At 40.4% G+C, this 26,976-nt stretch overlaps 1 protein-coding gene and 1 long non-coding RNA gene across 3 annotated transcripts in view; one reads left to right on the top strand and one right to left on the bottom strand.

Annotated features, from left to right (window-relative positions):
- Positions 1–26,976, top strand: part of LOC133532483 (zinc finger protein 58-like) — a 49,682-nt gene that overhangs the window by 10,532 nt on the left and 12,174 nt on the right. For both annotated transcript variants that reach the window (XM_061871181.1, XM_061871180.1), the window contains exons 4-8: positions 20,912–21,113; positions 21,792–22,078; positions 23,950–24,077; positions 25,354–25,428; positions 26,776–26,914. In XM_061871181.1, coding sequence (XP_061727165.1) covers positions 20,912–21,113; positions 21,792–22,078; positions 23,950–24,077; positions 25,354–25,428; positions 26,776–26,914 — 831 coding nt within the window. The remainder of the gene's footprint in view (positions 1–20,911; positions 21,114–21,791; positions 22,079–23,949; positions 24,078–25,353; positions 25,429–26,775; positions 26,915–26,976) is intronic.
- LOC133532514 (uncharacterized) lies at positions 2,442–5,382 on the bottom strand. The gene is made up of 2 exons (XR_009801712.1): positions 3,575–5,382; positions 2,442–2,901 (listed from the first exon to the last, which is right to left on the bottom strand). It is a non-coding gene; the product is annotated as an uncharacterized LOC133532514 (long non-coding RNA).

Raw genomic sequence — 26,976 nt, 5'->3', positions numbered from 1 at the left:
TAATGCGTCGCTAGCGCGTTATTTTCGAATCGCACCCGTGCTCCCGTGTTGGACTGCACACGCGGTGTACACTTCTTGTTATTGTAACCGTTTGTGCGCCTAGATAACACAAGTACACATACACAACTCGCAAAATGCTCGCGTGCTCTTGTTTATATGTAAAGTACGTCTTCTAGGGCCGCGGATTGGACCCACGCGACCGGCGGGGCGGTGAGCGGCATACATTGGTCGCAATGCAAGCTGTAAAGCTAGTGCAGTGCATGAGGGACGCGCGGCTTTCTCTCACCACATCTTTAGGTGTTCTTGCCGTTCAAAAGGCTAAAAGCACCTAATGAGGTGGCTTTACATTAGCTAGATGCCGGCCCACACGCCGATCCGGTGTGCAGGCTAAGGAAATCGCTATGTAGGCCAATTCGAAAGTGCAACTGACATTAAACCAATTTTAGAATAATATTGGAATGATACCAGTTAGCTGTCATTCGTGCGTTCATTTCGCACTTATACGCATGTATTTGTGCGAGCGAGACGCCCGCAACTAACTGATATGATTCCAATATTACTCTAATATCGGTGTGCACGCCCCTTTTTATTCATAAGCAAGGTACGATTGAACCACTATAGAAGGCAGCGAAGAGGCCGGCAATGGAACTGGTAGCGTTTGATGGAGACAGTTTTCTGTCAAATGCAAGTTCAAATTGGCCTGACTGTCTCACTCGCACACCGGAGTAGCGTTTCATATAAGCGTACTTTGTTATATCCAATCGACCCGCTCTATTCAGTAGGTTTCATTATCTCGATCCATCAGTTAAGTAACAATCTCTTCAAACTGGTGGATCGAGATGGTGGATCCTACTGGACAGATGGAACCTATGGATAGGACAACGTTATGCTCAACAACTTGGTAGCAGAAGCGATGTGATTTTTTAAAATCGCGACTGTGTCATTGACATAATATATCTGAGGACGGGCCTTACGGGCAATAAGAATGGGGCCAGTACAGCGGTGTTACGCACACGAGTTTGAGCCAATCGTGCAGTCTAACGCCACAAGTACCACAACGTGATTGGTTGATGAGTTCGCATTACGCACGCATCTAGTTGCGTTAGACAGCACGATTGGCTCGAATTTGTGAATGACACAACTGAACTAGCACTATCGTTATTGCCCCTAAGGTCGGTCCTTAGATATATGGTAAGCGTCAGGATGGCGGTGGACCTCAGCGAATTTCAAAGAAATATTTATAAACATATTGTACCTTCTGTGTACCTCAGCGTACCTTTAATAGAAACCAGTGTACCTTTCCCCAAAACGAGATATTTTACAAAACGGTCCACCCGCCAACCTGACGTCAGGATGGCGGGTGGACCTATGAAATCTTGCATTATACCGCAATAAAAGTATGCAGTTATATTGTGCATGAGCTTAGCCTAGCTTGTTTTGGGGAGAGGTACACCGGTTTCTATTTCTATTTACAGAGGTACACTGAAGGTACAGTCACCATCATATATATCGGAGCGGCCAAGGTACCCACGAATATCTGAACATGCCTCTACTGTCAAGAGGTTAGAGTGCGTGTTTAGAGATCTTTGAGCACCTCGGCCACTCCGATATATCTGATGGCGACTGTACCATATAACTGCATACTTTTAGTGCGGTATAATGCAAGATTTCATAGGTCCAACCGCAATCCTGACGTCAGAATGGCGGGTGGACTTTTTCTTAAATATCTCGTTTTGGGTTAGGTACACAGAAGGTACAGTATGTTTATAAATACTTACTGCTATGGCGCAGCGACCCGAAGTGGATCTTGGCCTCCGACACCAAAGACCGCCATGCTTCTCTGTCCAAAACCGTTTCCATCTAGTCGACGGCGCCGAGTTCGCTAAGGTCTTTTTGCATTTCGTCTCTCCAGCGGGACCTACCTAGGACGTCTAGACGGTCTTCGGCCATTTGGAACTTCAGAGTACGCCCTCCAGGCTGCACGATCCTCACCCATCTGGACTACGTGCCCGAGTCATCGGAGTCTGGCAGCGCGAAAAATCCTAGGACTCACACGTGGAGAGGATGGAACCTGGAGACTCCACAGGAATCAGGAGATTGAAGATCTGGTGTCCGAGCCGAACGTCATTGGATGTTTATAAATATTTCTTTGAAATTCGCTGAGGTCCACCCGCCATCTAGACGCCAGATGTCAATGCCGAGTGCGACCAGATGTTAAAGCGGTGTATTATCTCTAGTCTCTCCAATATGTTCTCCTGGTGGGTCCACGGGGTTTATTTTAAGTGTTATCATAAACAGTGTTCACCAGCGGGTCTACGGGTACCTAATTATTTTTACCATGGGCCGACCATGAACACGATTCTATTTTTAAAACGTAACCCGCGTAGCTACTTCAGTCTTAGGCGGTATATACTCTACACCACGTTCACAAAAGATTGATATTTTAGGTAAAAACTCACATTTCGCTATATTTGTCCATAGTAAATACTAATTCAAAAACTGTACGGTAGGGCCTAAAATCTTCTGTGATAGTAATGTAGAAATAAATACTGTTGACAGGCGGTCAACGGTATTTAGTACAATAATTACACTGAAACAATTCGTATAGAATACAGAACCTATGAATAATATATATCTAGAGAATCTAACTTTAATGCAATAATATAATTGAACAAAAGATATACATTAGTACGAGTAGTACGATCAACCTATATGTCTATTTTTAATAGTCTTAATGTTCGTGTATCGGTTCTGTATTCTATGGCCATTAATTATGCTTTATTTTTCAACTTTCTTTGACTACACACAAGTACACATTATATTTGCTTTTTTCTTGAACTTTATCTTGCCCATGTTCGATTCTTCTTATGTCGATGCATCCTCATTATTTCCGTATGGTTTCTGAAAATACAATAACAGTTTTTGTAATGTTTTCTAATACCTATGTTTCAAGTCGGTTTCCTATTTTTAAGAGAAGTTTTTTTTTTTCATGTAAGTACCTTTTTTTTCAAGTGGGGTAAATTAGAGCAGATGGGATACCTATCGAAAATTATGTCAATAAACAGTTTTACGTTCCATCAAGAATTGAGAGGTTGCCTCAATTCCTCATGGAACCCATGATTTAAGCTAGACCTTTACACAAATATTCCTTAAACCTCGTTAAGCAAGTAGCTTCTTTACAAACATAACAAAGAAGACAAATCGTCTAGCGTGAAAATACGCATCGTTAAAGAGTTCTTTTCTGGTCCTGATCAGAAGTTCCACTTCTTCAAATAGCACTTTTTTGAATGGCAATGCCTGGTCTGTTGATGAAACTAAAAAACGCCTATAAGATTTGGGGAGTTCCCTTAATTCCTCGTGGTTTTGTCAAAAATAGGACCATCTTGGAACTATACACCCACTTTCAAACGATAACTAATTTTCAACATTGGTTCAGAAATGTCGAAGATCTTACTTAACATATATACAAAAAAAAGTTTTTGAAGTCGGTTAAAAAGTAGTATCTTTACAATACTTCCTTTTACTAAGAAGGGATAACTACTACAATTTGCTTACTAAGTAAGTACTTACTTACTATTAGTATCAGATTGGAGTCGACTCGAGAGTCGATAAAATGGGCGTCGCTATCCTTTCCGGGTGGGGGGATTTCACCGCATGAAAAAGAGACACATATAGTGAGTTCTTACTGTTCTACCAAACTACATATATAAAGTAGTCGTACTTTTTGAGTCAAATTAATTTAATTCTAAAGGTGCGACGTAATGGCCTGAAGCCCGCTCTTAGCATACCTAGTTATACTATTTGATGGATATTGGTGTCAATTTATAATACGTTTAATTATTCATTGTCTTTACCTAATTATCTTTACCTTTTGCCGACCGGTTTGGCCTAGTGGGTAGTGACCCTGCCTATGAAGCCGATGGTCCCGAGTTTGAATCGCGTAAGGGCATTTCTTTGTGTGATGAATACAGATATTTGTTCCTAAGGCTTGCGTGTTTTCTATGTATATACGTAAATATATATTTATCTAAATAAGTATGTTTAACGTCGCCTAGTACCCATAGTACAAGCTTTGATTAGTTTGGGGCCAATCTGTGTAAGATTGTCCTATGTACATATTTATTTATTTATTACCTAACGTAACCTACATTAGGTAATGAAAGCATTTTATTTTTGTAAGGGTAACAGTTTTGTTGGGATATAAAATGGTTAATGATAAAAACTAATACTTTTACCAGCATTTTCACTTTATATTCATGTATTCGAAACCTATACATTTATGACATTAACTTTTGCAAGACGATAAGATTTTTTATTCACAATAACTTGTCCGTATTCGAACTGTCTGGCTACCCGGCTAGCCGTGGCTGTGTACCCGGATTTTATACTCTGAAACTGGAACTAGTGACAGATAAGAGTCGATTGATGTTTTTTTAAAGATACTTATACTTAAATAGAATTACTTACCTATGTTTAATTAAAAGAAACTACTTATACATAATAATCCTTACAGTTTTAACCTATTTAACCTACCTACCTACCTACTTTTAATAGTAGCAGTTCGGTTCACTTCGTAGAAATACCTGTTCTAAGAATAATGAAAAAGAAAGAAGAGTAATAAAAATAAAGAATCTGGAAGTCGTTGAGGTGTTCCGTTCTTCATCAGCAATTCTACTTCAACAAATGTCACTTTATTGAGTAAAAATGCTTATAATATTGATGAAAATCCTAAAATGACTATATGTATGCCTATCCTATACAATATGAGAAGCTCCTTCAGTTTCTCGTAGAACCTATCATCAGAACTGGACCTTGACACAAATGTTCCTTAAAAGCCTTACATGCTATAAACGAAATAAAATAAAAAAAACGCCTAAGGTAAAATACTTGTCGTTGAAGAGTTCCATTTCAGCAGTATCAGCATAGTTTCAGTAATATCAGCAGTTTCACTTCATCAAATGTCACTTGTTCAAATAAAAAAAACTTGATATGTTGACGAAAATCCTCCTAATTGTGAATTCAAATCGATTTAAAATCCTCAATTCCTCATTGAATCCATCATCAGAACTGGACCTTGACACAAATGTTTCCTAAGAACCTAGCTTGCTACAAACTTAACAAAGAATAAGAATCGCGCGCGTTGAAGAGTTCCGTTCTGGTCAATATCACTAACTTGTTTAAATAAAAATGCTTGATATGTTGACGAGAATCCAAACATTACTGTATGTATTGTATGCCTATAAGATTTGAGGAATTTCTTCGATTTCTCATGGAACCCATCCTCAGAACTAGACCTTATGACACAAATGTCTTCAAGAACTTTACTTGCTACAAAATAAACAAATAAAACATATCGCGCGCGAATTGGCGAGTTCCATTTTGGCCAGCCATATGTAAATAAAAATCCAGAAATTATAAGATGTCAGGAATTCCCTCGATTATTTATGAAACCCATCATCAGAACTGAACATTGATATAAATACACCTTAAGAACGTTACTCGCTACAAGCTTAATAAAGAATACAAAACGCGTGCGTTGAAAAGTTCCGTTCTGGACAACATCAGCAGTTCCACTTGATCAAATATAACTTTTTTTAAATAAAACACCTAGAGATATTGATGAAAAAAAAAACTATATGTATTTCTATAAGGTTTGAGGTGTCCATCATCAGACCTAGACACTAGACACTGGTGTCTAGTACAGATATTTCTTAAGAACCTTACTTTCTACAAACTTAAAAGTTCCGAGGAATTGTTCGGATTAATCTCTGCCGCCTCTTTCCGTCGCCGCTTTACGCTACATCATTTATATCTTCACCACTTAGATGGTTGGCAATCCTCAACTGTGCATTTCTCTAGAAACTTCCTGCCTCATACAGCTAAACTATGAAATGATCTGTCGCATGCGGTATTTCCGGCCCAATACGATCTTTAAAACTTTAAGGAAAGAAGAGCGTATTCCTATCTTAAATGCCGGCACCGCACTTACAATCCCTATGGTGTAACAGATGTCCATGGCCAGCGGTAATTGCTTACCATCAGTTGATTCGTCTGCTAGTTTGCCTCTTATATCACAACAAACAAAAAAAGAATAAAATCTCACGCGTTGAAGAGTTCCGTTTTAGTCAACATCACTAGTTCCACTTCATCAAATGCCACTAATGTGAATAAAAAAAGCTAAAGATATTGATGAAAATCCAAAATTACTATATACCTATAAAAATTGAGGAGAATGAGGAGTTCCGTCGCTTTCTCATGAAACACATCATCAGAACTGTACTTCGACAAAAATGTTTCTTGAGAACCTTACTCGCTACAAACTTAACAACGAAGAAAAATTGCGCGCGTTGGAGTTCCGTTTTGGTCAACATCAGTAGTTCCACATCATCAAATGTCACTTTTGTGAATAAAACTTGATAATATGTTGATGAAAATCCAATAAGTACTATATATATATACCTATAACATTTAAGAAATTCCCTCGATTCTTCATGGGACCCATCATCAGACCTTTACCTTGACACGAATGTTCCTAAAAACCTTAGTACTTAAAACTTACTTGCTACAAACTTAACTAATAAAACAAATCGCGCGCGAGTTGGCGAGTTCCATTCTGGTCAACATCAGCTGTTACACTTAGTCAAATGACAATTTTTTAATAAAAATGCTTGATATGTAAATAAAATCCCAGAAATTATTACATGTATGCCTATAAGATTTTAGGAATTCCCTCGATTCTTCATGAAACCCATCATCAGAACTGTACTTTGACAAAAATGTTTCTCAAGAACCTTACTTGGTACAAACTTAACGAAGAAAAATTGCACGCGTTGGAGTTCCGTTCTGGTCAACATCAGTAGTTCCACATCATTAAATGTCACTTTTGTGAATAAAAGTTGATAATATGTTGATGAAAATCCAATAAGTACTACATATATGCCTATAGCATTTAAGAAATTCCCTCGATTCTTCATGGGACCCATCATCAGACCTTTACCTTGACACAAATGTTCCTAAAAACCTTAATACTTAAAACTTACTTGCTAAAAACTTAACTAATAAAACAAATCGCGCGCGAGTTGGCGAGTTCCATTCTGGTCAACATCAGCTGTTACTTTTAGTCAAATGACACTTTTTTAATAATAATGCTTGATATGTGAATAAAATCCCAGAAATTATTACATGTATGCCTAAAAGATTTTAGGAATTCCCTCGATTCTTCATGAAACCCATCATCAGAACTGGACATTGATGTATTAAGTACACCTTAAGAACCTTACTCACTACAAGCTTAATAAAGAATACAAAACGTGTGCGTTGAAAAGTTCCGTTCTGGAACACATCAGCAGTTCCACTTGATTAAATGTAGCTTTTTTTTAATAAAACGCCCAAAGTTATTGATGTAAATCCAAAAAAAAACTATATGTATTTCTATAAGGTTTGAGGTATCTATCAGACCTGGATCTAGACACAGATGTTTCTTAACAACCTTACTTTCTACAAACTTATCAGGACAAATCTATTACGGCGAGTGTTCCATCGAATTGCTCGGATTAATCCTTGCCGCCTCTTTTCGTCATCGCTCTACGCTACAACATTTTTATTTTCACCACTTAGATGGTTGGCAGTCCTCAACTGTGCATTTCTCTAGAAACTTCCTGCCGCATACAGCTAAACTATGAAATGATCTGTCGCCTGCGGTATTTCCGGACCAATACGACATTTAAAACTTTAAGAAAACAGCGTATTCCAATCTTAAAGGCCAGCACCGAACTTACAACCCCTATGGTTTAGCAGGTGTCCATGGGCGGCGGTAATCGCTTACCATCAGGTGTGACGTCTGCTAGTTTGCCTCTTATATCATAAAAAAAAAACAAAGAAGAAAAATCTCGCGCGTTCAATAGTTCCGTTTTGGTCAACATCAGTAGTTCCACTTCATTAAATGCCACTAGTGGGAATGAAAAAGCTTAAGGTATTGATGAAAATCCAAAATGACTATATGCCTATAAGATTTGAGGTGTTCCCTCGCTTCCTCATGGAACCCATCGTCAGACCTTAACCTTGACACAAAGGTTCCTAAAAACCTTGGTACTTGAAACTTACTCGCTACAAACTTAACAAAGAAGACAAATCACGCGCGTGGAAGAGTTCCGTTTCTGATCAACATCAGCAGTTCCACTTCACCAAATGTACTTACTTACCACCCATTTATTTGAAACAGTACCTAGGTACTCCATTTTGATGCCGCCAGCTTGAAACTTCAATGGCCTCAGTGTCCGATGAACAACTTAAAAATGCTGAAAGTAATAACAATTATAATAAGTTGGGGAGTAGCGACCTTACACACCCGAGTGCTCCTGGGGAGTTCTGTTACCGGACATACAATAATAATAACAATAAATAAATATTATAGGGACATTCTTACACAAATTGACTGAGTCCCACGGCAAGCCGAGAAGGCTTGTTTTGTGGGTACTCATACAACGACATAATAATATATAATATACAAATACTTAAATACATAGAAAACATCCATGACTCAGGAACAAATATCTGTGCTCATCACACAAATAAATGCTCTTACCGGGATTCAAACCCAGGATCATCGACTTACTAGGCCAAACCGGTCGTGAAAAAAAGAGCAAAAAAAAAGAAAAATATGTCAAACGAAAATGCGATTTGGAAACGTTATTCGCCACTTAATATATTATTATATCTGGTTCACAGCATTTATTTGGTGCTGATATAATGTCTGCAATATTACCCGAGTACATTAAAATATGAATAAATTATCATAAATTCAGAAGATGGTCCCAATCAGGTCACAGTTCATTTTTACATGGAAAAATGGCTTTCATGTAAAATGTTTGTCAGACATATTTTTGGAAGTATAGTACAATCATTAACTTAGAAATATAGGTAACATTTCACGAATAAAAATACGGTAACACATATTTTTAATTATTTTTTTAACTTATCCTACGCAAAATAGAATTGGAGAAACTGACATAGGGACTATCATTCGACACGACACGTATAGTAAAGTATGAATCCGCTCTAAGTCCTCTTACATAGACAGTGAGAAGTAAAATAATTCTTGTTCTGAAAACAATAAAATGTAAAATGATTAGGTAGGACAATCCAAACTTCTAAGGTCGCGTAGATCAGAAGTAGATATGAATTTGTTCGACAATACGATGGGAAACTTTTCAGCATTTACATTGGCGCATTTTTTTCTGGAATACTATCTAAATTACACTTTGTATATATGCTATATTTTTATATAATTTGGAGCCTTTATTTTCCATGGAGTCGAACGCTATATAGCAGCTATACGAGAAAAAATAATACTTTTATCTTACCTACCCCATGAATAGTGAAGATCATCAAGGAGCTTACTCTCTGAGATCAATGGAATGGAGTGCCTTTCGATTGGAGAAAATTATAGCGTATTAGAAATATACTATTTTGTAATTACAATGTTGAATATTTTAAATTGCGTGTTTTGACAATTATTGTTGACAATATTACATTCAGAGTCATCTTGACATAACTTTAGAAATCCATAAACTAGTCTATACTTTTTAAAATGATGGAGTAAGACTGACGAGATTACCGCTATGTATAAATGTTTTACGTCAAGTAGAATTTTGCTTTAGAGCGACATCTGGCGTTGAGTAGAAAAGTTAAGGCGTAATTAACTACAATTAATTAACTCATTAAATGGTTTTATTTTGGTCCCTGCAACGATTTGACCCCAGTTATATTATACGAAAAATAGCTTATAAAAATACTTTTCACATGATATACATGGCATTTGTATACACTCTTATTTCGCTGTGTATCAAGTAATTTTTAGAATGACGATTTTTTAAAACTGTACATTGTGTCCCTTTAAATACTTTATCATTGGTGTTGATACAAAAAACATAAAGCATTTTTTATATTCTTTCGAATAAAATACGCTAAAACTTTTTATATCCCGCGTATAAGGAAATATAACTGCTTATATGCGCAACTTCTTTTTTTATATAGCTCGGTCCCTGCAAGTGGTCCAAGGTTGGTGCCATACATTAAAATAATACTACGATTAAGAGCTTTAAAACGACATATGTCTCAACAGTATACATCCATGGGACACTCCCCATACAAAAGTGCCCATTGTCCATTGTCATTTGTCATCAAACCCATACGTGTGGGGTATCTATGGATAGGTCTTCAAAAATGATATTTAGGTTCCTAATATCATTTTTTTCTACACTGAATAGTTTGCGCGAGAGACACTTCCAAAGTGGTAAAATGTGTGTCCAAAGTGGTAAAATGTTGAACAAGATCTACGTCTCAAATGGTACGGAACCCTTCATGCGCGAGTCCGACTCGCACTTGGCCGCTTTTTTTTTAAATAGGTAAAGATCTGATTGTTTCTGGTCCGATCTTTACCTGGAAGGGTCAAGATCGGATATCGGTCTACAGCAGTGCTAGGTCTGTTAACACAATTACAAAAACAAACACAGCTTCATCACAATACGCAAAATAAATTACAGAGCGAATATCGGATAGAAGGAAGAATTCGCGAAATTTACCTTGCTCTCTGTGATTGCACATAGCACAAGCCCGACTCCCTGAGCGACGCGGGGACACTGACAGTCGAGGCGCAATGAAATGGCGTCTTACACAATGTTGCCAACATTAAAAAATAAAGCCAAATTAGGGGGAAATGAATGTCCTATGTTCTTCACCCGCATCCGGTATTTACCCAACATACCTTAATCGTTGAACCGCCGCATTTCAAAATGGCCCTTATTTTGATATCGGCTAGCCGTAATGTAATACGGCGGATTATACAATACGACTGCGATACTTATATATAAATCCCCTCGTCAATGTAATTTCATTAAATTTGCTATCTTAGTGGCAAACATCAAAGTAGTTATCTTTTACTTGTGGCGCACAAGTGTGAGCAATGTAAAATACTATATTTCTAAAAAAAATTGCCTACACGTAATAAAAGAAAATGTGATTATTAAATTATAATACGAAAGGTGGTCAAATCGCAAAATGCTGTCGTTTTATTTAAAATAATGAAATAATTAGACCAGTTCCGAAAGTACCGAGAAATCCCGGTTCTTTAAAACAGTACCGGTTCTGCAATCCCTAATAAGGATGTTATGCCCATCACTATTCCTTCTGTGTACGTATATTTAGAAACTGTCTCCGCCTCCAATTCGTGCGATAAGGACAACTGCAGCTCGGACCGAAATTCACTCGCAAAAAAACTCAAAAATCGATGTTTCGCTCTCGACTGTTTCCTCCTCCAAAACGCAACTAATCATTATGAAATTTTGGAAATTGCAAGAGGAAGAAATAATCTATGCCGCTATGTTTTGATTTTTTGGATATTTTTTGTCATATTTGTATACTGTGCCTTTTTTTACAGCCAATTCAATTTAGCCGTTTTTGCGATTTTCGAGGCGCTGTATCTTTCTTCAAAATAAAATAATCCAAAAAAGCAAAACATAGCGGCACAGATATTGATGATATTGATCTTATTTGAAAAAATCACTGCTCTAGGTTAAAAATCCAGGGAGGAATCAGTCGAGAGCGTTTGTATGGAAAAATCGCAACTAGGAATTCCTCTTAACCGATTGTATTCATCGAGGTGTCAACTAATAGCTTATATTATGGAGATTATTTCCTTTTTACAAACATTTACGTGAAACCTATAGGAAAATAATAATCACAAAAAACATTTTTTTTTATACATTTGGTTGGTAGGTTTGTCTTATGTTTTAAAGCAGTAAAATCTTTCAAGTCGAAACACAGTATAAATATACATTTTGTTGTCTAATCTAAAAGTATGATGTTCATTGTTTAAGACTGATTAGTGATTACTGAATTAAATAACATGCTATTTGTTATTTTTGTTTTATTTTTTAAATCAGGTATTAATTTATTCACTATGTATCACTATACAGGCAAAATGTGTATCATAGTTGGTCTGTAAGTACTTACTACTTGTGTCGAATATATGTATAAGATGAAATTTTAACCACCAGCCATACTCTGCGCAGTGACTTTATAGGTCATACTGAACAACTTTTATTATGGGACCAATGCCGAATCACGCAAGAAAATTTGGATCTGGAATGACACCCACTGGCTGTGCCCTACCACACAAAGCGAGATGACATTCACAATGCCCATACCTCTCTTTTGGACGTAGTTTAAGGACGTACCCGGGTCCATGACGCATGCTCGCCACACCGCTGCTTAAAATAAGCTGACGCACCGTAAATTGAACTGCGTAAAAATCGCAAAAAATATTACACGGAGATCTTATGGCAGACACCGTACCGGTGACGTAAAAGACGCAACTGTTTTGCGAACAAAAAAGATTCGCGTGAAGCACGTCACTGCGATTCCGTACCGTCACCGTTTTTTAAACAGCGGTGTGGGGAGCATGCGTCAAAAACGGTACGCATACGACGCGTCACTACGATTCCGTATCGTGACCGTTTTTTAAGCTGCGGTCTGGTCGCACCTTGTATTGTATTGTATTCGGGCGATTTTTTCCGCAACTCGACGACTTGCGCCTATTTTGCGTGATATGTTGGGGGTGGGCTAGTCCTGCCAGCCCAGCTCCTCGAGGAATCCTATCAAACCTTTGATGTTGAGTAGGACCTCGGGGAGGTCTCTCGGAGATCCGAGATGTTTAGCCCTGTATGGAGTCACTCCGCTGCATTCCAGCACCACGTGAGAAGCTGTTTCTTCTGTCTCCATGCAACCTCGGCACAGGGGACTGTCTGTGACACCTGTTGTGAAAAGATGTTTGTTAAATAGTCCATGACCTGTTATGACACTGGTTACCATACTCAGTCGGACCTTCCCTAGTTGCAGGAGCGTCCTTGTGAGTTTTCCGTTGATGCCAGGCATGGCTTCTTTTGCCTGTTTGCATCCAGTCTGGTTCAGCCAGTGTTCTGTGTGTAGTTTCCCTGTACGTGCCAGCAGCATTGAGCGTACCTTGCTAAATGGTATCGGAAGAATCGGTTCCGGACCAATCGCCCCCGCATTCGATCCTTGCCTGGCAAGCTCGTCCGCAGCATCGTTACCTCGGGATCCACTGTGTCCCTTGATCCATTGTAGGGTGATCTTGTTATTATGACATACCTCCATTAGTCGTTCGTGGCATTCGTGTATAAGTTTGGATGTAACTATATGGCTATTTAGAGCCATTAAGACTGCTCTACTGTCGGAGAGTATGCGGATGGAGGATCCTACTACCTTCCTTGCAGTGATGGCAGCCGCCGCGTTTATGATGCCCATGCACTCAGCTTGGAATACCGAGTTATGGGCTCCTAGCGGAGTGGTGATCGACATGTTCAGGTCTTCTGAGAAGGTTCCAGAGCCCGATCCGCTGTCTGTTTTGTACCCATCAGTGAAGATTCTCAGCTCCCGGGGATTGAGTTCTTCATGATTGTCGTCCTCATATAACTGTATTTTGTACCTTTTATCGAAGATAGCTTGTTTGTGAATCCGGTCCGTGCCTGACCTAAGCACTGGAAATTCGTCATACACCTTTTCCAGGCATTTTGTGTGAAGAGCTCCTGTGATGTTAGACCATATCTTGAGGGTTCGCAACCTTACCGCTGAGAGCCTGGCCTCTTGCTGTATGTGTAGGTGCAGCGGTGGAAGGTTTAGCATGACCTCCATGGCTGCAGTCGGGGTAGACCTCGTGCAGCCAGTGATGGCCGCGCATGCGAGCCTTTGAAGTCTTTGTAGTTTGTCTCGTACGTTGCCTAGGTTTGTTCTTGGCCACCAAACCAGAGCACCGTAACAGAGTAAGGGGCGGATTATCGTCTTATAGAGCCAGAGGGTAATTTTCGGGTTGAGTCCCCACCTCTTACCAATCATCCTTCTGCACTGCCAGAAGACAACTCCCGCCTTGTCTATCCGTTTGTTGATGTGGTTGTTCCAATTGAGTTTATTGTCGAGAGTTAGTCCTAAGTACTTAACTTCATCGGACAGCTGTAGCTCAGTTTGGAAAAGTGTTGGTCTGGTAAAGTTGGTCGCACCTTTATATGGGACAGTCAAAATTTTTTTCGCGATTTCGGAATTGGTCCCATAGTAAAAGTTGTTAAGTATGACCTATAAAGTCGCTGGGCAGAGTATGACTGGTGGTTAAAAGTTCATCCTGTATAAAATTTTTAAGTAAAAAGAAATATGTACCTACCTATGATTAAGACGAAAAAAGAGACTAAACGTCGAAGTAAGGTAACATTATTGTGACTGGTTTTTATAATTTTAATTATAATTTCAGTAATTAAAACCGATACTCTATAAATTCCATTCAATACGTATCGTAACAGTCACCAGTTTCGACCGGTAAAAGCCAGTTATCGTTACCCATGCGCAAATAAATGAGTGTAGCTTCATTGTTTATTACTCGATCTGTATGTTTTAAGGCTCATTATATTCCTTGATAATGAAGCAATATGTTTTATATTAAACAAAATTTGCGAAATGCTAATATTTACGGAGATTTTTACAAAATAAAAAATAATAATTTTATAAAAAAACTGTTTTTTGTGATTATTTTTTTTCCTATAGGTTTCACATAAATGTTTGTAGAAAAGGAAATAATCTCCATAATATAAGCTATTATTTGACACCTCGATGATTAAAATCGGTTAAGTGGTTTTTGAGATACACCGCCAAAAAGAATAGGTCCGGCCGCCATCTTTGTGACGTCATTACTATCCCCTCCACCATTTTTCCGCTTTACTACCGCATGTACGGTGATCAGGAGAACTGTCCGAACACATTGATACCGGTTGTGGGTAAGGCCGAGCTGAGTCAATTAAATCTGGCCTCGGAGCGGCTTGGCGACCGTACTATCAGCGGCGGCACCTGGGTCGGGCCGCTGCGCCAGCTCCGGGTTCGATTCCGGATCTACCCGCGCGTCCCCTGGCGGATTGTCTACCTCGCGATCGACACTCTCCGCCGACCCTGAACTCGACGCCTCCCCGGTTGGGATCAACAAGGGTGTCTGAGCCGGTGGATAACTCAATGCCATATTACGCGGTCTAGGCTCCCGGACTTCACCATTTGAATCGCGTTTTCTTAGTTGATTTATATGCCGATGTGTAACTCCTACCGAACTAGCTATTGTATAATCGGTTTCCCCTATCCGCTCCAAAACCTGCCCAGCTTCCCATTTGCCCTGTGAGTTCCCTACGTTGTACCGTCTATACCATACCAAATCGCCTACGTCGAATGCTCGCTGCGTACCTCCCGCCGCCTCCCTCTGGCGGCGTTGAAGATCGGTAACCCTCTGTTCACGATCAGGTTTAAGACAATCTAACCGGGTACGCACCGCTCGACCTAAAAGAACCTTAGCTGGACTCTCGCCCGTGGCATTATGAGGGGTATTACGATACATTAATAGGAATCTACTTAAGGCCGTCTCTGTATTAATATTCTGCATTATCGCTTTTTTAATTACGCGCTTACACAATTTGACCGCATTTTCAGCAGCTCCATTAGAGGCAGGATGGTACGGTGCTGAAAACAATTGTTCAATTTTATTATTTGAACAAAACGCTCTAAACTCCTCACTCGAAAACGGAGGTCCATTATCACTCACTATCTGTTTAGGCAAGCCGAACCTAGCAAAGTATTCTCGCAGTTTTTTAATTAATATTTTAGCCGTTGTACTCGACATTTCTGCTATTTCTATCCATTTAGAATACGCAGCTATAAGTACCAAGTACTTAACTCCAGCTATTGGACCTAAGAAATCTCAATGAATTCTAGCCCAAGGACGACTGGGGTAGGGCCAGGGGCAGGGTGCGTGGCGCGGGGGCGCCGCTGCCACCGCGGCACACACGGGGCAAGCGCGGCACATGGCCTCCACGGCCTCGTCCAGGCCGGGCCACCACACATAGCTACGCGCCAGCGCCTTAGTCTTCACGATACCCATGTGCGAATCGTGCAACTCTCGCATAACACGTTCGCGACATGCCGTTGGCACCACTACCCTATGACCCCACATGATGCAATCAAGCTCTGTATATAATTCCGATTTACGATTGAAAAAGGGTTTTAATTCTTTTACAGTACATATGGGGCATACTTTATAGCACTAGTGCGAGAAGTAGCATATTATGTTACTGTGTCGAACATTTAAAGGGCCATATGTACTGTAAAACGTTGTACGATACATGTGCGAATAGATAATTCGCAACTCGTGTCGATTTAAAACACTCCCTTCGGTCGTGTTTTAGTTTATCGCCACTCGTTTCGAATTTCCTATTTTTCGCACTTGTATCGTAATGTACTATTATGTCTGTATCTTGGGGCCAGCCGTCTCTGATATAACTAATAATTCTACCTAGCAATACGTCGTTACGAGTTTCTTTACTTACCGCATTATAATCCAAAAGCATCGCGTCAGTCGCAAAATGTAAATATGTTTGTTCCGGACCGTCCTCGTCTACGGAACCCGTCAACTTGTGTGCCGCTATGAGTCGCGAAAGAGCGTCCGCTGTGTTATCATCCGATTTTACGTATTCTATATCAAAATCGTACGCCGACAATATCAAGGCCCAACGCTGCAACCGGCTCGCAGTCATACTGGGTATACCATTACCCGGTCCAAATATGCTCACGAGAGGCTTGTGGTCGGTCTTCAACGTAAACCGTCTACCGTACAGGAATTGGTGAAACTTTCTTACTGAAAATATAATAGAAAGTGCCTCTTTGTGTATTTGACTATAGTTGCGCTCGGCCGGTGTGAGCGCTCGCGAGGCATAGGCGATGACGGTGTCGGGCGCCCCGCGCGCGCGCCCGCGCATGGCCAGCACGGCGCCCACGCCGTAGGGTCCCGCGTCACAGGTGACAACCAGTTCCCGATCCGCATCGTAATGTCCTAAAACCGGCGCCTCGCTCAACATTTTTTTAACCTTGTTAAATGCCCTGTCTTGTTCGACCGACCACGTCCACTTCCTTTGTTTCCTTAATAATTCATATAAAGGCGCTAAAATTTCACTAAGGTTTTGTATGAACTTTCCATAAAAAATTACCATACCTATAAACGACTTAAGTTCGGAAACATTCCTAGGTCGAGACATTGTTAAAATTGGCCTAACTTTGTCTTCGTCTACCCTAACCCCATTTTTATCAATCACAAATCCCAGGTATTTAACCTCTGGTACCAGAAAGGAACACTTTTGTTTTTTTATCCTTAGCTCATTTTTACTTAATCTTTCTAATACCTGCCGAAGGCTACCTAAATGTGAATCTAAAGTATCCCCAGTTATCAAAATGTCATCTAAAAAAAAAGTCACGTTAGGGATATCCTTCAAAAGGTTACTCATGATTCTTTGGAATATACCCGGGCTAGACGAGAGGCCATATACTAAACGCTTATACCTGAACAATCCCCGGTGCGTATTAATTACCGTTAAATCTCTAGAACCGTCATCTTCCAATATAATTTGATTGTAGGCTTGTGATAAATCTAACTTAGTAAAATACCTACTACCGCTAAGCTGGGAAAACAGGTCTTCAATTTTAGGAATTGGAAATTTGTCTACTAATAAAACGCGATTCAAAGTGGATTTATAATCCGCGCACAAACGTAACGATCCGTCCGGTTTATTTACAATTACCAATGGCGTGGCCCAGTCCGAGTGCTCCACCGGCTCGATGACTTCGGCGCGCAGCATGGCGTCGAGCTCAGCGTCGACGCGGTCCCTCAGCGCGTAGGGCAGGGGGCGCGCGCGACAGAATACGGGCGCCGCGTCCGGCCGTACGCGCAGCCGAGCCCGGCCGCCGGTGAACGCACCCAAGGTCCCATCGAATATTTCTTTATGCCTGTAAATTACATCGGATATTTTATCGTCACATATTACATCATTTGTGAGAACATTTTCGCATGAAGACAGCTTAGGTATTGCAATATCCAATTCGGCTAACCATTCACGACCTAATAAACTCGTCGTACCTCTCTGATGGACATATAAATTCAATTTTTTATTAATGTTTTTGTACTGCACATTACCTACAATAAAACCTAATAATGGTTTCGTTACGGTACCATCATAAAACTTTAAAGATATATTACATGGCTCTAAAGGTACATCTTTAAACAAAGTATCATATGTCTGTTTACTTATACATGTTAAGGCTGTACCCGTATCAATCTCAAAGGTCATTAACTTATTATTAACCATAACTTGTATCCTTACCGGTCTATATTTGTCGAGGCTCATTTGGTAAATGGGCTCCTCGCTTCCGTCGTTTACCCCGAACGGTATTTCCTCCTGGTCCAACTGCCCATCTTCAACCACCCAGTGCACTCGTGAGTTGCCCCAGCTGTTTCTAGCGCGACCACCACGCGCTCCGCTGCCACCGGGAGTGGCCGCTGTTCCCGGCCCGTAACGAGTGGCTCCGCTTCGGCCACGTCCGGCTGAAGTCCTTGTACCGCCACCCTGAATATTGCCTCTAGACGCGGATACCTGTCCACGTATCCCGTCGGTCATGGTTGGGCACATGCGACGCAAATGCCCCTTTACATTGCACCGACTACACACGTAACTGTTAAATTTACAGTGAGCCTGCTCATGACGAAAATCACCGCACGCCATGCATCCCGCCGCTGCCAAGCGAACATTATGCACTTTTGCCATAGGGGCCTCTGTTGCCAAGCCACATATGGCTGCTCCGCCGCCTCCCCTTTCGACCGCTACCGAATCCCGCTCGGCCGCTTCAAGAGATAACGCTAATGACACTGATTTCGCGAAATTTATTTTAGTTTCCGCAAACAATCGCTGTCGCACACAAACTGGTCTCGCATATTTTCGTCTAAAGTTGCTTCGAAACCACAAAACCGCGCCCTCTTTTTTAACTCCGCCACGTACTGCGCCTGTTTGACCTTTGACCTGTCGGTACTGACGAAATCTGAAACGTTCTGCTAGCACCGAAGGAGTTGGTTCCAGATGCTTTCCCATTACCTCTACTACCTCTTTAAAGGTCATCTCGGCTGGCTTCTTTGGGCTACACAAATTCACCATCAATTCGTAAGCTGTCTCACCGACCACTGAAATCAATGTCGGTAATTTCCGCTCATCTTTTACGTCGTTGACGACAAAGTAGCTCTCCAGCCTGTCACAATATGATCTCCAGCTACCACTTTGGACGTCAAACTCTCGAATTTTCCCCACCGACATGTTGATTTAAATAATATCCTCGTCAGCCACTGATAAATAAAAGACGGCGTGTGGTGCGTAGTATGTATATTTCCAGACTGATCGGTCTAGCTTAAACCCACCCTCAAGTACATTTATAATAATTTATATCTACCCCATATTCAATACCTAACACTCTATACAAAAAAAAATACAAAAATACAAAATTCTTTATTCAACAAAAACACGTAAATTATGGTCAAAGGGATGGAGTCTCCCTGTAAGCAAAATAAATGCTTGTGTTGGGAGACACCGCTCTTCCTTTGGTAACTTTTTTTAAGTATAAATATCTTAGGATTATCTTAGCTGCATACTATAGCTGCGCTGAGCTGAGAGTAGGTAAATTAAGTCTTTCTATTTTGTTCATGTTGTATAGTGTTCATGGCAAACACATCTCTGATGGAAACGCAGCCTAATCAGAGGGGAAACTCTCATTGTGATTTGTCATTTCCTCATTCCTCAAGTTTTTTTTTTTCACCGAAAAGCGTAAGGTAAACAACAAACGATGTTTCGTAAATAAGTTCCGAAAAATTAATTTGAACTTTTGAACACCAGACGGCGAAGGAATATGAATATGACGTGTCCCGGACGTCAGGCGATCGCGATTATTTAAGCGAAATTGAACTTTACGGAGTTTCTCGTAAGTCCCTAACACATTGGCGAAGCTGTCGGCTAGAGCCGTCTTTGGCGTCCTTGGCAAGACTCTGATGACGGCCACAGCCGACTGTGGTGGTCAACAGGTTAAATGAGCCAAGTAGCCAGAGTTCGAACACGCGACCTCTATTTCAAAATTTCCATGGAATTAACTTTCTCCACTGTAAGCGGGTAAAACCCGACAGATTTTAACCACGCATTCCTGGTCATCCTGGTAATAAGGAAAAAATGTTATATGAGTATTGGTCAAATTCGGCAAAAAATAATATTTTTTTGTTGCTTGATTTCTGCCTTGGAGGATTTAACAACTGGAGACGCCTTTAAGAGCTTAACCCGCTGTCGGAAAGCTCGGCCAATGGTCATATGTATTGTATGGACTGACGTTTATCTGACATGGCTCTTTGTACATTACGTAGAAATAGCCATACATTTGACGTGCCCCTCCCCCTCAAAAATCGGCAGACTGTATTGTACAGAAAATTACAGTCAAGGCGTCTCCAGTTATAAATGTCTGTCAGGCAGTATGGCTTAGAGCTTTAGCCTGTCCAAATGGACGAAGAAAAAAAATTTATGTCTGTCAGTTGGTATGTCTAGATAAACTAAGTCACAAAGTAGCAGCGTCGCAGCCAAAAAGGCGTTTTCACGAAGTTATTACAGAAACAAATTTTCACAAGAATTGTCGCTACTTATCTGTGGACCGTGTTACCGATCTTAAGACCAAATTCAGAAAACTTTGTATGACATTTTAGTCTCTAACCTCCTGAGACCCAGAACCAATAATTTGTTTTTTGAATTTTGAACCCTTAGTTACATAATAAAAGTTCAAAATAGATTTTAAAATATGTATAAAAATTTGTACTCAGGGTCTTAGGAGGCTAAATGCGGTCAAGAATACACCTTTAAAATCAGTCGAGATTTACCAGTTTAAATAAACTGGTAAAAAGTTAATGACTTAAGTTTACAGTTAAGAAAACTATAAAATGATATGCAATATATACTCGTATTTTCAGGAAAACATGCAGCAACTGCAAACGATAGACCGACAGCAACACAACCTCATATCCAACTTAGTTTGCCAATATATAAACCACAATGATGTAAAGTTACATGAAACTGAAGAAGCATATGAAGATACGCAGGAACCTATACAAGAAGTGAATATAAATGAAGTTACAAGTGATAGTGAGCTGCATAGCGTACAATTTGATTTGGGTGCGTATTTCAATATAAATATGATATATAAAGGGGCCCACAGATTACCAGTTCGCCAGACGACAGCGGCCTGTCAGTTATTCGCAAAAGCTGACAATCACGAAAAACTGACAGGCCGATATCGTCTACCGTCTGTACAATGCGTGCGTGTTCTACCGTCTGTACAATGGAGGGGGGGGGACAATGCCTGTGTTTTGGGCTGCGGCGTGGACCTCTAATGCGTAGGTACATATGTTCCGAAAAACTCAATAAGTACATTTTTTTTATACTACGTCGGTGGCAAAGAAGCATACGGGTCGCCTGATGGTAAGCAGTCTCCGTAGCCTATGTACGCCTGCAACTCCAGAGGATGAACACGCGCGTTGCGGACCTAACCCCCCACCTCTTTGAGCTCTGGCAACCTTACTCACCGGCAGGAACAGAACACTATGAGTAGGGTCTAGTGTTATTTGGCTGCGGTTTTCTGTAAGGTGGAGGTACTTCCCCAGTTGGGCTCTGCTCTAGATCTGGAATGACATCCGCTGTGCTGTGCCCTACCACACAAAGCGACATGACATTCACGATGCCCATACCTCTCTTTTGGACGTAGTTTAAGGACGTACCCGGGTCGGGTATCAGTAGCAATCTAAAATACGACCTCTGGATTAGAAATGTATACTATTTAATTACTTATTTTAGATCCAGAAACATCCAGCGATGAAGTTCTAGCTAAACAAAAGAAACAAAAAAAGTGTAAAAAGAAGAAAAGCGAACCTAAGATAGACAGACGAAGAAAACCAGCAAGTGAAGTGTTGAACGATGCCTTATTTAGTATCACTGACTTGACGTTCGAGGAGCAGATACAGGTGATAATGAGAAGGAAAGAGACGGCGAATTATAAGAATTCTGTTTTTAAATGTGAAGATTGTTTTAAAGGGTTTTTGGATGAGGACGCTTATAATAGTCATATAATTCGGCATACTGATGTAAGTAACTTACTTTTTTTTTATTCACAATAACAATATACATTCCACTCTTGCATATTCGACCGACGAAGGGGTCAGACAACGAAATTTATATTTTCGCGTTCCACGGTACGCCTCTGTAAACAAACCGCCTTGATGCATCAATGTCTTAGTAAAAACTTCTCAAAAAACTGTTTAACCTTTTGAACGCCACGCCTATCGCACCCGGCGCGTAATCGTGAACCTTGTCGGTACGCATGAAGGTTGATATTGGGCTGTAGCCGCGCGCGTCATATGACGTCTTTGGCGGTCAAAAGGTTAAGGCATAGTATGTATAAGTTACTCTATGGTTTATGTGATGTGATAGTGCTGCTCTTTGCCGGCAGAACATTGCAGTAATACTCCCTATTGAGTGAAAATGATGAGAAGTATGAAACTTTGATGTGCGTTTTTTTTAAAACGTAAAATATGAATTTTAGCCGAAATAAAACACGTGTCCATTATTTTTTATGTTCTCCAACATATATTTAAACCAGTAATTAACTAGCAATTTGCTTAAACAAAACTCTCTACAGAAATTAGAGGGTTTTGTCACTTTTCAGTACTTTGGAGGCCAATTTCTCCAAGTAGGTTGAGTTTGGGCAGCAAAAAAAAACGTGTTATTTTAGGCTACACTATAACATATACATATAAATATAAATCAAATCGGAGCCGGACAGCTGGGTACCCTTCCTTGTAACTTTGTAAGTAAAGTACTAACCAGCCGCAATCAGATATACCTATCGAAGTGAAAAAGGTATTGCCAAATATCTGAACAAAAGTTATATTGTCAAGAAATAAAGGTATGTAGAGTTAGACCAAGATAACTCTGCAACGATAGCATACGCAGTGCAAGTGTTATTTATACGTCATAATTTCATAGACCTTTGACATTTAGAATAACACTTGCACAGCGCGTGCTATCAACAATCGTTGCAGACTTGTCTTGGTCCAATTCTATAGATGTTATCCTTTTTTTTTCGCTAGCCCCGCCCCAGTTTCGCACGGGAATCATTTTATTGATAGGTGAAAACCGCATGCAAATTCGTTCAGTAGTAATCGCAAACATACATACAGACAGACGCGGCGAGGGACTTTGTTTTATAAGGGTAAAATTAAACAGCTTGGTCGAATGGGGATTGCTTCGTAGCTACTCTATCCAATGTGCTTGCGACACAGCATCGCAAACCATGGCGCACCTGGATTGGCACTGCCAGCACCCGTGCTCTGAATCTGGGCTATAACCGCGAAAATCGAAGTTCGTCAATTGCTGGCATTTTTCTCTGTCACTCTAATTACGTCTTAGGGAGAGTAAAAGAGAAAGATCCCTGAAATTTGCGAATTTCGATTTTCGCGGTAGGCCCCCTGACCTCAGAGACGCCACGGTCCAGACTAGAGTTGTGCGTGCTCATTCAGTGAAAAGATCGCTCCTAACTAGTACAATCTCACAAATATACTAGTTCGGTGTTTTAGTACAGTAGTACACCGAGAGAAATTGAGCATGATAATGTAACGGAACCGTTTTTGCGGACGTTTTGTTGCCGAGAGCCGTTCGGTCGTCATCGCACGCGCTCGGCGTTAGTTCTGTCGGATCACTCGGATCGCTTTGATGTCAGTGTCTCTTCGCATCCGTTCCGTTTCGCGTGCAGTGTACTAAAATGTACTAAGAGCAGAATCATTTAGGAATAGTTTGGTCTAGTATAGTACAGTGGAGGGAATTGTGTATTTTTGACTTTAGTACATGTATTACACAAGCCTAGTCCGGGCCATCAGCACCGCTGCTTTCTGGACATCCACTGTTTAGGGGAACGTCGACACGAGAGAAGAAGAAGTGATTATTTGTACTATTTCAGCAAAGCGGCACATTCGTATGCGAAGTGTGCAAGACTCACTTCAAAATGCAACACGCACTGCGCAACCACGCCGCCTCGCATGTGCAAAAATTTAGTTGCAAGTGCTGCGCTTATGTTACTACTAGAAGGTAAGTATTTGAGAACATGCAGGCATACATCTCATTACTCAGCCCCATAGATATAAGAAGTACATTCTATGGTCTGAGCTACGCTCATAATTTAATTTAATTAAGGTATGGACCTTTACTCTGAAATAAATGATTTTATTTATTTAATAACATAGCATAGGGGGTAATCAATTAGTCTCTTCAGGAGTCCGGTTCTTAAAATAAAATGACTTTCGATCGATTTGTAGCTAGCCCCAAACGGCTACTCCTTTATCTATTGTTAAGTAAAACCGCACGTGCTACTACCTACATAGAAATGTTTCGGTCACTGTAACCGGTCATTGAATTACAGCTCCTATGGAAATCGCAATAAGACTCAAAATGAACAAATGGAAAAATAATTTGCGATTTTTTGTATTGTCCCTCTACGGTTACTGAGTGCCGGCCAGTCGAACGCTACAGAACCAGTCTAAAATGTGTCCTCGAGATGCGGAACAAAGGCGCGTTGTCGGAGAGCGCACCGCGCTCAGGTGTCAATTAGAGTTGTACGACCCTTTTTTTGCAGGTAGTGGCACGTGCGGTTTTCCTTAACAATAGACAAAGGATTAGCCGCTCGGAGCCAGTGACATATCGAATATAGTTGAGTTTATTAAATAAGCAAAAAATAAGATAGGTCGGCGGTCTGAGTCTGGACCGCGGTCATCCATTTGGTCAGCCAGGACTCCTGGCCATAGCATGGTCTGGTCTTTTTACAAACATGTATTTAACTCACATTTTTTAATTTTTTACGGCTTGCTTTAGAGATTTGAATCAGTTCCTGTTAAATGATTGAGCTGTAATTTAGGATGATATTGGTTGTTGATGGAGTCATAAAATTGACCCTAGGACTTTGTCACCAAGGTTACTCACAATCTTGTTAGTCAGTATAAATTAGAATTATTTTAAACGGGTTACTTACTAAAATAAACGCTCGTCCTGTTCCGATCCAATGATGAAGATTCGATGAAGATCCTCAAAAATTGGATCGAAACATGTCCAGAGTTTATTCGACTCAATAATACGTGTGTACCCGTTTTATATGTTCGATTGTCACGAGAGTTTTAGGGCGTCCGCAACGTCGCGCGTGTGCACGGAGCGGGCGAGCGGGTTAACAAAAAATAGCATGAGCGCCGCGGACGGACGCGAGCGCGTGCGGTGGATTACCTACAATTTCGCCCTCGCGCGTGCGGCCCGCTCCGTACAACCGCGCGACGTTGCGGACGCCTATATCTTCAGGACTACCATATTTATTTTGTAGACACGCCGCTAAACTACATGAAGAATGGCATAATGGAACCCGGTACAAATGTCCGCACTGTGAGGAGGATTTCGTGTAAGTATATTTAATACTGGGCTCTGTGCGCCACTTCGTCCGCGTGTAAGTTGTTAAACATGTTTCAACCCCATTTTCACCCCCATAGTGGTTGAATTTCCAAAAACCGTTTCTCAGTGGAGCTCAACAACATTTGAGTCGCTTAACTTCAAACTCTGATAAATCCACTTAGGGCTACTTGCACCATCCCACTAACCCAGGGTTAACCGGTTAAACCTGGACTTACCATAGTTACCAGTACAATTTGTTAGTGAGATGGTGCAAGTGGTGCTCAGGAGATTATTAGTATTACCTTATTAACTCTTCTTTTTAAACCAAAATCCATGAATCTCAACGAGGGGGGGTCGGGTTTAGGGTCGGCAACGCGCATGTAACTCCTCTAGAGTTGCAGGCGTACATAGGCTACGGAGACTGCTTACCATCAGGCGGGCCGTATGCTTGTTTGCCACCGACGTAGTATAAAAAAAATAACAGTTGATATAGGCACATTCAGTATATATAATAACTAAAACTATTTACTCAAACCCGTTAATATTTTAGTCATATATATGAGAATGATACCTATTTTAATTAAATTCGGATACATTTTAGGCAGGTCTTAATTAATTTTCTCTAAGAATGAATTAAATTACTTTTATGATTGTATTTATCCGAGTTTAAAGTTAAGCGAGTCATTTAAAAAAAAAACAAGGTGTTACCTTCAACGACTGAGAGTGTGCTTTGTCTCACAGAATTAATATACGTAACAGAATTATGTATATTTACCTCCTTAATTGTTCATAAAACTTGTTAAGTTAAATTTTGTCTCTTACTAAGAAAAACAATGTCAACATTCGAAAGAGATAATGACGAACTTCATTCGATTTTGAACGGGCCTCAATTCCTCTCAGATACGGATTTATTTTTTACACAACGTACGATTGCATTACAGATTACATTCATGCATGACAATTTATATGGATTTATATTGTGGTCGTCAAAAATAAATTCTAATAATGACTAAAAATAACATAATCCAGATAGCAACAATTATTAAATGGAAATTTTGCACCTTAAAAGGATTGTCAGGCCAGTAGGGCTAATATGGTTGGCTCTTTATCATTTGTCACCATGCCTGTCACGTTCTAACAACTATGTAAGTGCGAACGTGACGGGCATAGTGACAAGCGATAAAATTGGAACCATGCTGCCACTGCTGAATTGATAGAAAAGCAATAATTAAATAAAAATAAAATCAATAAAAAACTAAAACAATGTCAAATATGCATAAATTATACAATTATAAAAATAAATGGGTTGTCCAGTAAAAAGTTTCTCAAAAGTTTCTGAGCTTTATTTTCCCCGCAGCAAATTCTCAACGTACATGGGGCACATACGCATCAAGCATCCGTCAGACTGGGTGTGCCCCCTCTGCGGACACTCGTTCGTCAGTGAAAAAGGTTTGAGGCTGCACAAGAAACTAAAGCATCGCTTCAACCACCAGCCGGTATGCGTTATTGATTGTTATTGGTCGGTCAACGCCTCACAAGTCACATGGCGACCCTGCCA

This window comes from Cydia pomonella, chromosome 27 (genome assembly GCF_033807575.1).
Source record: "Cydia pomonella isolate Wapato2018A chromosome 27, ilCydPomo1, whole genome shotgun sequence".
Taxonomy (NCBI): domain Eukaryota; kingdom Metazoa; phylum Arthropoda; class Insecta; order Lepidoptera; family Tortricidae; genus Cydia; species Cydia pomonella.
The sequence above is the reverse complement of the archived record's forward strand: the minus strand, read 5'-3'. Positions and strand labels throughout refer to the sequence as shown.